Below are 13791 nucleotides of genomic sequence, written 5' to 3'. Positions count from 1 at the left end.
TGTGTAACATTACAAAAAATATGTACGTAAATATTGCACTAACAATGAGAATAAATCCTTGAAACACGTTTTGCTCAGCATGAGAATGTAAGTAATTTGCACTGCGTTTAAACCAAAAACATCTGAGCAAACTGAATGAATGCTACAAGCGGCTGAAAGACGAAACACACTAAATATGGTTCAACAGAGGTGTGACGACGATTACAACTATCACAAAACTGTGCATGCGCTGTAGAGACAGTTTGTAAATTGTTGTGATTCGTCATGATACCTTTATTTGTACAAACCTAGTTATGGGGTTATACTGAACAATTTCTGATTTAGGGTTATTAGATCAAAGAGCTTTTGTCCTCAAAATGACCTCATTGTCACTGACAGAAACAAAAGCACAGGGTGTACGAAATAAATTTTTCTACAGAAAATTGTGTAAACTTTGCAAATATCTTTAGCAATGAATCCTAGGCAGAAGTGCTGTCCCACACAAATACTGATGATGCATATAATTTCCTGCTCTTCAAATTTCATGGGATTTTTGAGACATGCTTTCCGAAGAAGCTATCAAAAATTAGATCCCGTGGTAACATGTATACAAGCTCCTAGATCACATCTGGCATTAAAAATTCTTGTAGAAGTCAAAAAGACTAATTTTTAAAATGAAAACATCCACAAATCCACAGCTGATAGACTATGTTAAGAATTACATGAGTATCTATCAAAAAATTATTGCTAAGGAAAAATTTCCAACTAATGACAGCTTAAGTAGACAACTGGAAAACAAGTCAAATACTGTTTTGGCAATTTTGAAGCCCAAATCAGGGAAAAGATGTGAATAACAGGATATCATTCTCAAACATGCATCACACATTAATATTGAAAAGAAATCCATATTACACAAATAATTATTTCATTAATGTAACAGCTTCATTTAGTTTGAAATTTATGGGGAAGACAAAACCAAAAGGCCGAAATGATCAAAAGCTGCTTATAGTATGAGGCAGATTCAACAGTGTTAAAACTTGTAAAGAGCTTGAAACTTAAAATTTCAGCAAGAGTAGGTGAAGGACTGGTGTCTTTCATAGTTGTCACTGCTCCACAAAAAATTGTCAAGTTATCATTTAGTGAAGGAGCATTTCTTAAAAGGTTGAAAATATCAGAAGTGGAGCCATTATTTAAAAATGAAGACATCTGTAAGGTAGGAAACTATCAGCCAATATTATTCCTTCTGGCACTCTCCAAAATACTGGAGAAATTGATGAAATCCAGAATGAAATTTTCACTCTGCAGCGGAGTGTGCACTGACATGAAACTTCCTGGCAGATTAAAACTGTGTGTCAGACCAAGACTCGAACTCGGGACCTTTGCCTTTCACAGGCAAGTGCTCTACCAACTGAGTTTCAATTGATGAAATGCCAAATCAAAAAATATCTAAAAGACCGTAAGGTACTATCCAGTAGTCAGCATTGCTTTCAGTCAGGTAAAATCACAGAAACGGCAGTAATGTGCTATACTGAACAAATAATGAGACATCTAGAAAAAAACAATAGCATATCAGGAGTTAATTTAGTTCTCTCCGAAGCATATGATATTGTCAAGCATGGCATCCTTTTAGAAAAATTTAAGGCACTAGGTATTCAAGGGCCTGGCAAAACAGGGTTTGAATCATCCCTACGAAACAGAACACAGATTGTAGAAGTGATGCCACCTTACTCAAATCACAAAATCACTTTAGCTTGAGGTAGGAAAAAAAAGTGGAAATAGGACTACCACAGGGCAGAATTCTTGGTCCACACTACTTCTTACCTGTATAAATGATGTACACACCCTAGATATTACAGCCAAAGTCATATGCTGTCCACAGATGATGATAATCGTGCCAAAGCAATTGCTGCACAAAACTACCAACAAAAACCTCATGTATGTCCACTCTTTCTGCCAAAGCAATTGCTGCATAGAATTACCAATAAAGACCTGATGTACGACCACTCTTTGTTTAATGCAAACAAGTTGACGTCAAATGTAAATACAACAAATTACATGCAGTTTGCGACAATAAGTCAAAAGAGAAATCTACATCTAGCCATAGACACGAGAAAATCTAGGCCAATGCTGAAGATTCACATCCCCCCCTTACAATTATGACAGATGTTTTTATCTCAGAAGCTGCCAGGATGGCAAACTTCGGCTATTTTTAGTCTCTTACAATACATGTAATAATATTTTGGGATTTCACCACTTGCCACTTAAAACAATTTCTTTTATTTATTTGTTACAGAAGAGGGCTATCCGAATAATAATAAATAGTCCTCCACAAGCACACTGAAAACTCATTCAGAAAACTTACAAATACTAACATTCATTATATGCGGATGAGTTTATATATAAGGGCCTACCTTGAATACTGACAAATGCTGACTTTCATAGTTACAGCACTACATACACAGCAAAAACAAAAAGAACTAACACAAAAGGTATGTGAGTCACAGTGGTTTTAAACTTTTACAACAGACTATACAGTCTATATCAGAAAGTTGCAAGACAAAAATAAATTTAAAGCGAGATTTAAGAAATGCCAACTTGAACAATGCTTTTACTTGGTAATACGCTGAACAATGACATTTTTGAAATAACGTCTCTAATGATCGAAAACTGTAAGTACAGTCTTTTGGCAGCAAACATTTTCTTTATATTTAAATATCTAACAAACAGCTGTTGTGTGATGTAAAACCTTTACTAAATCATTGTTGTGTATAAAAGGATTTGCTGAATGAGGTGGTCTATGAAGAAGCGCATATGATTTCTAATAACAGCAGTCATATACATATATAAACTGTATGAAATGTATTGTATCATTTTGTGTTATTTGTGTGTATTATTTTGCGTATACATGATGTAAATAATAACTGTTTCCAACATACCACAGTAGTATAGAGGAAGTCCAGATGAATAATTTTATATGGGACACTTCTGGTCTATCAAGTCAGCAAAGTACAAAAACCACCTAAGTTACTACAGCACATGCATGTCGCATGAGATTTTAAATTTTCTCACTCTCTACATGCAAATTATTAGCCCAAGAGAAAAATTTAAAAGAACCCTTTTGTAGGAAATTTAATGTAGTTTAATTTTTTACTCAAATATATTTTCACTAAAGGCTACAGTTTACAAGTTATTCAGGTACTGTACAAAAGTGATCATCAAACACACCCCCAACCCCATACTCATCCCCCATCAGTCATGATTTCATTTATGTTGTGGCACTTCCTCCTACCACTGTACAAAAATTTGAGACTATACAAATTATTTCCTATATTCAAACTTTTCTGGTCTTCACTGAGTATGTCGTTATGTCATCAGCTTTGTTGGATATTTCGTTAAATAACATGCCCATGAGAATAGTAAAAGAAGAATGATTTTTGCAAAACATAATAAAGTTGACAATTTCAACCACACTTAACCATTGCAAGCACAGCAGTTTCATAGTCAGAAAGCCAGACAAACAAAACGATTTAATCGCTAATTTTACGCTGATAACACTCACAAAACTGTTAGATAAATTTTAAATAAACATCAGTTTTACAATCTGTAAGTGCACAACTAAGTCTATGGTGCAATGAAGACAAAAAAAAGGTCAAATATGAGAAATAATTCACATAGTCACAAATTTTTGTACAGTGACAGGAGAGAGTGCTGTGAACATACTAGAAATCCAGACTGGTGGGGAATGAGAGTGGGGATAGGGATGTGTTTGAAGGCAGAGTGTGAGAGAACATGAAAATCTTGTGTTATGTGAATGTGCTGTAAGTAAGGTGTTTTTCTACGCAGATTTGAGTTACTTTCATAATTGATACATCAAAGGTGTCCTACATAAAACTGTTCAGCTTGAATTAATCTACACCAATGTTGGACACTGTAAACAATTATCATTTACAGTCTGCATATTTGTATGTTCCATTTATCTGTGATTATTATTATTATTATTTCTTTACTTTCTCAGACGTTAAGTCTGGTTAAAAATGGAAAGTGACGCGGACCTTGATCAAGCGTGACTTCCTTTTAACTGTATGGTATATGTTATATTGTATTTAGGAACTTTCGGGTAATTGAACATGTATCAATAATTACAGATTTCTGTAGTTGTATATATAAGTTTGGATGTAGCTGTATTGCATTGATGTACTGGTGGATATTGTGTGGTATGACTCCTGTAGTTGATAGTATAATTGGTATAATGTCAACTTTATCCTGATGCCACATGTCCTTGACTTCCTCAGCCAGTTGGATGTATTTTTCAATTTTTTCTCCTGTTTTCTTTTGAATATTTGTTGTATTGGGTATGGATATTTCAATTAGTTGTGTTAATTTCTTCTTTTTATTGGTGAGTATGATGTCAGGTTTGTTATGTGGTGGTGTTTTATCTGTTATAATGGTTCTGTTCCAGTATAATTTGTATTCATCATTCTCCAGTACATTTTGTGGTGCATACTTGTATGTGGGAACGCGTTGTTTTATTAGTTTATATTGTATGGCAAGTTGTTGGTGAATTATTTTTGCTACATTGTCATGTCTTCTGGGGTATTCTGTATTTGCTAATATTGTACATCCACTTGTGATGTGAACTACTGTTTCTATTTGTTGTTTGCAAAGTCTGCATTTATCTGTTGTGGTATTGGGATCTTTAATAATATGCTTGCTGTAATATCTGGTATTTATTGTTTGATCCTGTATTGCAATCATGAATCCTTCCGTCTCATTGTATATATTGCCTTTTCTTAGCCATGTGTTGGATGTGTCTTGATCGATGTGTGGCTGTGTTAGATGATACGGGTGCTTGCCATGTAGTGTTTTCTTTTTCCAATTTACTTTCTTCGTATCTGTTGATGTTATGTGATCTAAAGGGTTGTAGAAGTGGTTATGAAGTTGCAGTGGTGTAGCCGATGTATTTATATGAGTGATTGCTTTGTGTATTTTGCTAGTTTCTGCTCGTTCTAGAAAGAATTTTCTTAAATTGTCTACCTGTCCGTAATGTAGGTTTTTTATGTCGATGAATCCCCTTCCTCCTTCCTTTCTGCTTAATGTGAATCTTTCTGTTGCTGAATGTATGTGATGTATTCTATATTTGTGGTATTGTGATCGTGTAAGTGTATTGAGTGCTTCTAGGTCTGTGTTACTCCATTTCACTACTCCAAATGAGTAGGTCAATATTGGTATAGCATAAGTATTTATAGCTTTTGTCTTGTTTCTTGCTGTCAATTCCGTTTTCAGTATTTTTGTTAGTCTTTGTCTATATTTTTCTTTTAGTTCTTATTTAATATTTGTATTATCTATTCCTACTTTTTTGTCTGTATCATAGATATTTATAGGCATCTGTTTTTTCCATCGCTTCTATGCAGTCGCTGTGGTTATCCAATATGTAATCATCTTGTTTGGTGTGTTTTCCCTTGACTATGCTATTTTTCTTACATTTGTCTGTTCCAAAAGCCATATTTATATCATTGCTGAATACTTCTGTTATCTTTAGTAATTGGTTGAGTTGTTGATTTGTTGCTGCCAGTAGTTTTAGATCATCCATGTATAGCAGATGTGTGATTTTTGCTGTGTCTGCTCGATCTTTAGGTTTCAGATAAGTTATTCCATGTGTAAGTGTATCAGGGAATGTGTATGGGTCTGCAATGTAACTGTTAAATAATTTAGTTAGATGTGAATGTGTTGAGGTGAACTTCTTTAGCCAGAAATTTGCTATTTAATCTTTTCCAGGGGCTTTCCAATTGTGAGTAGAATTAATTGCTTGGGTGACTTCATGTTGCAAAATTATCACTTCAGGCATTTGTGGTATCATCTTGTATGTGTCTGTTTCTGCTTGTATCCACCGTGTATGCCTGTTATGTTGTACCGGGTTTGACCATATGTTGCTCCAGAAGTGTTCCATGTCTGTTATGTTTGGTGGATTGTCTATTTTAATGTGTGTGTTATCTATTGTCTGGTAAAATCTCTTTTGGCTTGAGTTGAATGTTTGGTTTTGTTTCCTTCTATTTGCAATTTTTTTGTATCTTCTAAGTCGTTTGGCCAATGCTTGTAATTTCTGCTTCTTTTCATCTAATTGCTCTATCGCTTCTTGTTGTGAGATTTTACCTAACATTTTTCTTTTTTTTTCCTGACATTTCATTTCTTATAAATTGTGTTAGCTGTCCGATGTCTTTTCTCAGTTTTCCTATTCTGATCTGTAGCCTGTGTTGCCATGCTGGTTTTGTGGGTTTCTTCTGTGTGTTGGTTGGTTCTGATCTCTGCCTAGTGTGTATATTTAGTGTAGTGAGTGCTCCTACATAAACCAGTAGTTGTAACTCTTCCATAGTTGTATTTTCATTTATTTTGTTGTGTATGATTGTGTTGATAGTTTTTATTGTTGTTTCGACTTGTGGGTTATTTGGCGGTCTATGCAAGAATGGTCTAATGTCTGTATTTGTGTCTTTGTATTCTATATATGTCAGCTGAAATTTTTCTTCTATATCTAACATGTGTGTCACTTCATGTTCTATTTGTGCTTGTTCTGGTGGCTGTCTTAAGATTTCGTTTTCCTCTGATTGTTTAATTGATGCGTGTTGTTCTTTGTTTGTTTGCTCTGGGATGTTTGAGTCCATTACTGTATTTTCTTCTTCTTCTTCTGATTGCACATTATTTTGTTCCAGTATCTGTTGTACTTGTTGTTTGATGTTTTCTAATTCTGACTGGGGTATCCTGTTATTTTTTATTATTACACGAATCTGATCAGCTAGTCATTGTTCTGTTAAAAATTTTAATTCTGGGTATCTGGTAATAAATGTTGTGTATACTTGTGATTGGTATCCAGTTGTGTTGGTTCCTAGGTTTGTTGCTTGGTAGTAACAGAACATGAGGTGTCGATTAACTTCATCTGACCATCTCATCCTCTGTCTTTGTTTTCCTTCTAGGGTGGTCGCAGGAAGCATATCCTGCAAAACACCTCTATTTGGATTTAAATCATTTTCCAGTTGGCTAGCAGTGTCGTTACCATTGTGGGCGGGCATAGGGTTCAAGCGTCATCCCTGACCATGACGGCACTTGTCCGAGGCTTCTTTAGTTCTGTCCTGAACCAACTAATCACACTAAAAGGGGGGGTTAGCCCTATTAGTGGTTTGTTATTTTCGTCACCTTTTACGACTGGCAGAACATACCGGAGGCCTATTCTTTTCCCGGACCTCCACGGGGTTTATTATTCTTATTATTATTATTTGTGAATGTCCCCATTGGAGAACGATAAGAAGGAGGTTTTCAATATTCCTTAGGGTTCTTCTTATTTTCCCAATATTTCTTCATTTTTTCCCTGGAAGGTCTTCATTCTTTCTTCAGTCCACTTTGGTTGGGATGGTTTTGGTTCCATCTCTGGAATAATCTTCCACTTAATTTTGCTTCTCAACGTATCCCTGTCTGATGTGTTTGTTACGCCAATCTTTGCTTTTGTCAAATCTTTCTCAACTTCAGTTACCCAAGGTATTGATGCTTTGAAAGATGTCATGTATTCCAATAGATGTTTAGTTAGTCTGTTTCCAGTTAATCTGTCCAGGTGTCCACAGAACTTCATTCATCTCTTTCTGATGTCAATGTCAATGTTTGATACTTTTTCTGTTATCTCAATGGTCTGCAGTCTGTATCCATCTTGTGTGTATCATAGTCCCATAATGTTTCTAATAATATTTCTCTCTCCTTTCTTAATGTCTTGTAAATCTAGTTTTCAATTCAATGAGAGTGTTTCACTTGCATATGTGGCTGTCAGTTTGATTACTGTGTTGTAGTGTCTGATTTTAGTGCCTTTTGACAGGCATTTTTTGTTATACAAATTTGAAACAAGTCCAGATGCTTTCTTGATTTTCTGCAATCTGTTTCCCCCCCCCTCAAGTCCTGTTGGTTCAATAATTTCATAGAGGTACTTACAGTGTTTTACTCTACTGATTATTTATTTATATGTATATTTGGACAACATCCATACAATATTTTTTGTCTACGGAAGGATACAGAAATAAATATATGCTATTCTTAGGTGCAGATCTCTCACAATTCACTAACATGAACTCAACACAGACACCTACTGAGGGAGAAGTTAACCATTGTGAATAGAGGCTGCCTTTTTGAGTGCAGTATTTTCAAAAATAATCTGCAAATTGTTGATTGACAATCTGCTCAGCTATGCCACAAGATATTGCTTCAGTACAGCTTCAGATAACTGTGTGCCTCTAGTGACTTAGGGAAACAATGAAAAATCTTAATCTAGATTGCCACACAGGGAACTGAAGCCCAGACCTCATGAATGTAAGTCCAGCTACTTGTGCTAGACTTCACAAAATTTTCACCATAATACCAACTAATCCAGGATGTACTCTAAGGAAGGAGGATGGTGACTACACAGAGACAGCAAGCAAGACGCTGGAAGTGCCTCTCAGGACTCACTTCCCTCAGTGTTCTATGGCAGACAACATAGCCCAAGATTCAGTCCCTGAGAGGCAGTGATTTACAGGCAATCAAGGGGAGTACAGTAAATCTCTTAGAGCATGTGCTGATTTCAAACAAAAATCCAGTGGTCCGTGGGAACATTTCAACCATTCAAGTCACCAGTCCCACATGAAATCTTTCCACGTCTACTGCAACCAGCTGGAAACAGTTTAATTAGATGCCTATGTAGGCTGTTAGGATTAGTCTAGCAGCAGGAATCATTTCTAATGCTTGTACGGCAGTGAGGATTGTTTTCACTCTGAAGCCAGGGATAACTGATCATACCAAGGCCAAGGATATGAGACTGCAGTCTGTCCTCCTTTCTTTTAAAGACATTAGAAAATTGGTTAATATGCACATTAGGGAAATGAGGCTAACTGAGGTTCCTCTACATATAAAACAACAGGCTCATAAATCAGGCCAATCACGGGAAGCACCACTTCACTAATGCCAACTTAATGGGAAGGTGGATAAAGCACTACACTTTTAGGAAATTGCTCTCTGCATCGTCCTGAATATCGAGGAGGCTTTTAGCAATAAGACCTTTCAATCCATGGTTAGAGATGTAGAAGAAAATGGCACTGAGGCCAGCATATATATAAATGGATTAATATCATGTTGAGCAGAAGAAAGGCAGACACCACTTTGATGAATGAAAAAAACGGTGATCAACTCCACTAAAGGGTGTCCACAAAGAGAGATTTTGTCCCCACTACTGGGGAATCTAGTGGTGAATGAACTCATTGAAGAGTTAAATACTATAGGGTACTTTTGCCAATGATATGCAAATGACTTAGTCATAGTAATACTTGGCAAATTTTTTAGAACACTGGCACAATGTGGATATGTTGTACAAAACTGGTGCAGGAAACACAATCTAAGGGTCAGCCCCAGGAAATCTGTTGCTGCAGTATTCACAAGGAAGCCTATCCGGTACACTTACTGGAATCTTAAGTTTCCTGATGAAACTCTGCCAGCAGAGGGTTACTGAAGTATCTAGTGGTAACCTTGGATGCGAAACTATGATGGGTCCCTCACATAAGGAATATGTGTTCCAAGGCAAAAGGTACTGTTATGAGCATTAGAAGAGACAGGAGAAACTGTGGTCAAAACCCCAAGGGTATGTTCTGGATGTACACCACTGTAATAGGACCTACAATAACTTTGGGACTTAAGTATGGTGAAACAAAGTAGATCAGGTGGCTGCCAAGGAGCTTGGTAAGGTGCATAGCCATAACAAATGGAATTGGCAGCACATCAATTACTAGGATGGAGATCACACTGAACATGCCCACATTAAACCTGTGGGTTAAAATGGAAGCAGCAGCAGCAGGGGCGTATATGAAAAAACTGGATACTTTTAGGATATTCTGAATCCCACACCAATATGGGGAATGTGGTAAATATAGGAATGGTTGGGGAAATGCTGGTCAACTAAACAGTAACTTCCAGCTGCTTCAACAAACGTTTCAGTGTAAAAATTGGATGTACAGAGCAGTGCAGGAAGAACCACATCACTATGCAAGAGACAGGCTGGTTTACTGACAGGTCGAAAACAGACGAAGGCACTGAGGTGGTGTACATGGGATATAGCTTAGACTAGAAACTGCAATCTCTCTACGGAAATTGGTCACGGTATTTCAGGCAGAAATATCCACTGTCAGGGTTTGTACAGAGAAGATCTACATTTATTCAGACAGCCAAGGAGATCTGAAATCTCTATCAGCTACAGCAAGAGACCAAAGGTCATTGCAGAATGCCACAAGCCCTTTTGAGACTAGGGGAAAGCAACAGGGCAAACCTGCTGTGGGTCCCTTCAGTGGCAATGAACAAGCTGATAGGCTGCACAGGATAGGTGTGACGACTCCACTTACTGGACTGGAACCTGTCCCAACCATCACTAAGGTGCTGGTTAAATCAAAACTATGAAACTTGATCAGAAGGGAGCAATTCGAATATTGGACTGTGATCCAAAAGCAAACATATGGCATGCTGATGATGCCAAAGCCACATTTTAAGAGAAGTTCTGCAATCCTGGGATTGACCAGAAGACAGGTAAAACCATGATAGGACTAATGAATGGTCATGGGAACTTTAAGAAATATAGCCAAAGAAACCTACGTGTCCGGGGTGTTCAAACCGCACCACACACAATCTCCCAATGTGAAACATTGGAGATCAAGAGAGACAGAATATTTGAGTCATCAAGTCCTGAAGTAGCTGTGTCTAATAAAGAAACAGTAAAGGGTCTCCTTATACTCTCTAAGGATACTGGTTGGCTTTATTAGAATCGCAGGGAGTGTGTGGGCAATAGAGGGCTACAACAACACCTGTTTTTAACTCCCTGTTTAAATCAAATTAAATCAACTGCTGCAACACACATATTCAACAGCTGTCACTGCAAGATACATCCTGGCAACTTCTAGCTAGTTCTTTTGCATAACATGGATGTATTTAACTACACAGGTTAAACATCCAGTTTCTGTTATCAAAATATAATTTTAAACAATGGAATATCCGTATAAACTAAATATAATTTTATAGCATTTATTATTTAGTTAAAATGTCTTTTAAATCATGTAAACGGTTTCAATCATATACAATCAAGAAAACACTTTTTAATAGTTGCAGCCTACTCAATGCAGTTAAGTGACACAGATAAGACATACAAAGACCAAATCTTGAACAACTGATGGTCTGACATAATGCCAATATTATTTTGCTTTCCACATTATTTCCCACATGAATACAAAACAATACATGTGGTTCCCCATTCCCAATTTAGATATGGTACACACGAAATGTAACAACATGTAAACTTCCAATATTCTAAACATTGTTGCTTTCAGCAATGGTTACTAACATATAAACTCATAGAACACAGCTTACACACAGCAGATACAAACACTGCAAATGATTTGTCTCTCTGGTTTAGCTGAAGCCAGCTTCAGAAGTGGTGGCCTCACGAGTAAAATCAGTGTAAACGTGGTAACCTAATGTAATACAGATCATCCTAACTGCCAGTTGACCGCTACCAGCACAAATGGGTAAAATAAGAAGAGTATGGTATCTACTTACTTCTGATGTATATTTGTGTAATATCTGCAAGCATATTTCTACTGTCTGCTAATAGAATTTTAATTTATGTTTTCTATGTGACTAGTTTTCTGCTGAGAGAGAGAGAGAGAGAGAGAGAGAGAGAGAGAGAGAGAGAGAGAGAGAGAGAGAGAGTTGGGGAGGGAGGGACAGAGAGGGGATTATGTTTCAGTGCATGTTTACAAACTCACTTGTAAATTTCTATTGTGATTCTCACACAATAGCTGTAGAAACCTTAGAATTGGCTGCATGACTAAAACTTTAGTAGACAGTTTATTTTTGTCTTCACGATCACGATGTCGCTCTAATTTCTCAGCCAGCATGTCTTCCAAAGCAGATCCTGGTCCCAAAACTAATGAACCAACTTCCTCACCTGTAATGAACAAAATATTCAGATTAATTATTTATTTTATGAAAATTGTCGTGGTGAGGCACACTATAAGTTTCTGACCTGAAGAAATTCCACCAGTCTTTTAATTATAGGGTCTAATCTCAATAAAGTTTACATGCCTCTCTTTCACTCTATAATAAATAATTCTATCATAAAACATTATCCTTGCAGTAAATGAGCAACAGTTTGGAAGTAATCAAATACCTTTTAAATTCGAGGTCTGTATAGAGTTAACATATCCCAGAATTACGTAAGTCACCTGGGAAAAACTAGAAAGCTCAACAAGCTCCAAACATCCCAATTAATTCAATCAGACAGAGAAGGATGTAGAGAGTGTCACAGGTCATAGATGAACAGAAAGGTGAGGGGAAAAAATGTGGAGGTGTGAGGAGTGGGGGAAACAAAGACATGGGAGTGAGGGAAAATGGAAGTGAGGATAATATGAGAGGATGACAATGAGAGAATGTGGTGACAAGCTGAAGTTATTACCTGTAGAAAGGAACCATCAACTGTTGGACTCTTCTACCTACAAGTCTGCTGCATGGATTCCATTCTGTACACCCAGCATGAACTTCTATCACTATCCAAGAATGTCTCCCCCAAATGCATCTGCATTCTTAGCTTCCTGTGGTATATTCACCTTCTACGTGCTCCCTAAAATCCACAAACTTAACAAACCTGGATGCCCTATTGTAGCTGGTGCTCCCACAAAAACGACGTCTGTAGGAGTTGACTGACACTTCCAACACATTGTCCACAATCTAACTTCTTATATTAAGGACAACACCCAATTCTTTCATCATCTCTCCATTATCCTCCTCCCATTACCACTTATGTTTTTGCTTTCACTACTGATGTGGCCTCCTTATACAGCAACACCCAATACACACAAGTGATTTATTATCGTGAATCGTGTCACCAACAACTGCCGCATAGCAGCAATCTCGCCGATCGCCACGAAGCAGCAATCGTCGGTGAATACGGCAGTGTACATGTGTTCACAACTCCAGCAATGGTTGTCAGCCTGCCATAGATGCAGCTGGTTTGGACATGGAATTGTTCACTGAAGGAGTGAAAAAATACCTTAAAATAGGGGACACATCTCACAGTTTAAAATAAATTCTGTTACCTCAGCCAGTTCAATGTAATCAGTGCTTTATTGTATTGCAACCACAAAATACATAACTGCACACAATTCATTAGTTATACAAACTGAATATCCTTTCATATTCAGGAATAAATTGATTTGATATCCACTACGATTGTTACTGACCAGATTTAGATTCATTTGTCTCGCCATGGTACTTTACCACCATTGTCTATAAAGCAATCAGTGAAAACATTTCTTCTACTGTTAGTGAAATTCCTCCTTTGGCTGATGGGTTTCGATTGTCCAGATCACATAGCATGGTTTTCAAATCCATTGGCATTTTCGGTCATCTTTCTCGTGGGAATTTCATTGTGCATTCTTTGTGCAAGACTTCCCATGCAGTTTACAAACTTTCCTTACAACTTTACACAGTGTTATCTAGTCAATTCTCTATTGATAATGCAGATCAATTAAAGTACAGCCATTATCCAGAAAAGATGAACAGCTGACACTACAGCTGTTGTTTTGCTGTTAATTCATCAAATGACTGTCTGCTCTGAAGTACATAAACAGTGTCACAGACATGCCTTTTATCAGGCATGAACTAATCTTTGTGCAAGTCCAAAGCCTCCTGCTGTATTTCTCAATGTATTCGTAAACAAAATAAGCAAACAGTGCCTGCTTTCTTCAGCTTAAATGCATAATGGTTGGCTTC

General features: G+C 37.0%; 1 protein-coding gene across 1 annotated transcript in view; it reads right to left on the bottom strand.

The window, feature by feature from the left end:
* Positions 1-13791, bottom strand: part of LOC124721161 (inositol 1,4,5-trisphosphate receptor) — a 360416-nt gene that overhangs the window by 98867 nt on the left and 247758 nt on the right. The window contains exon 35 of the mRNA XM_047245990.1: positions 11787-11968. Within this exon, the coding sequence (XP_047101946.1) occupies positions 11787-11968 (182 nt within the window). The remainder of the gene's footprint in view (positions 1-11786; positions 11969-13791) is intronic.

Source organism: Schistocerca piceifrons, chromosome X (assembly GCF_021461385.2).
Source record: "Schistocerca piceifrons isolate TAMUIC-IGC-003096 chromosome X, iqSchPice1.1, whole genome shotgun sequence".
In the NCBI taxonomy this organism is placed as follows: Eukaryota; Metazoa; Arthropoda; class Insecta; order Orthoptera; family Acrididae; genus Schistocerca; species Schistocerca piceifrons.
This window is presented reverse-complemented; position numbering and strand designations above follow the sequence as displayed.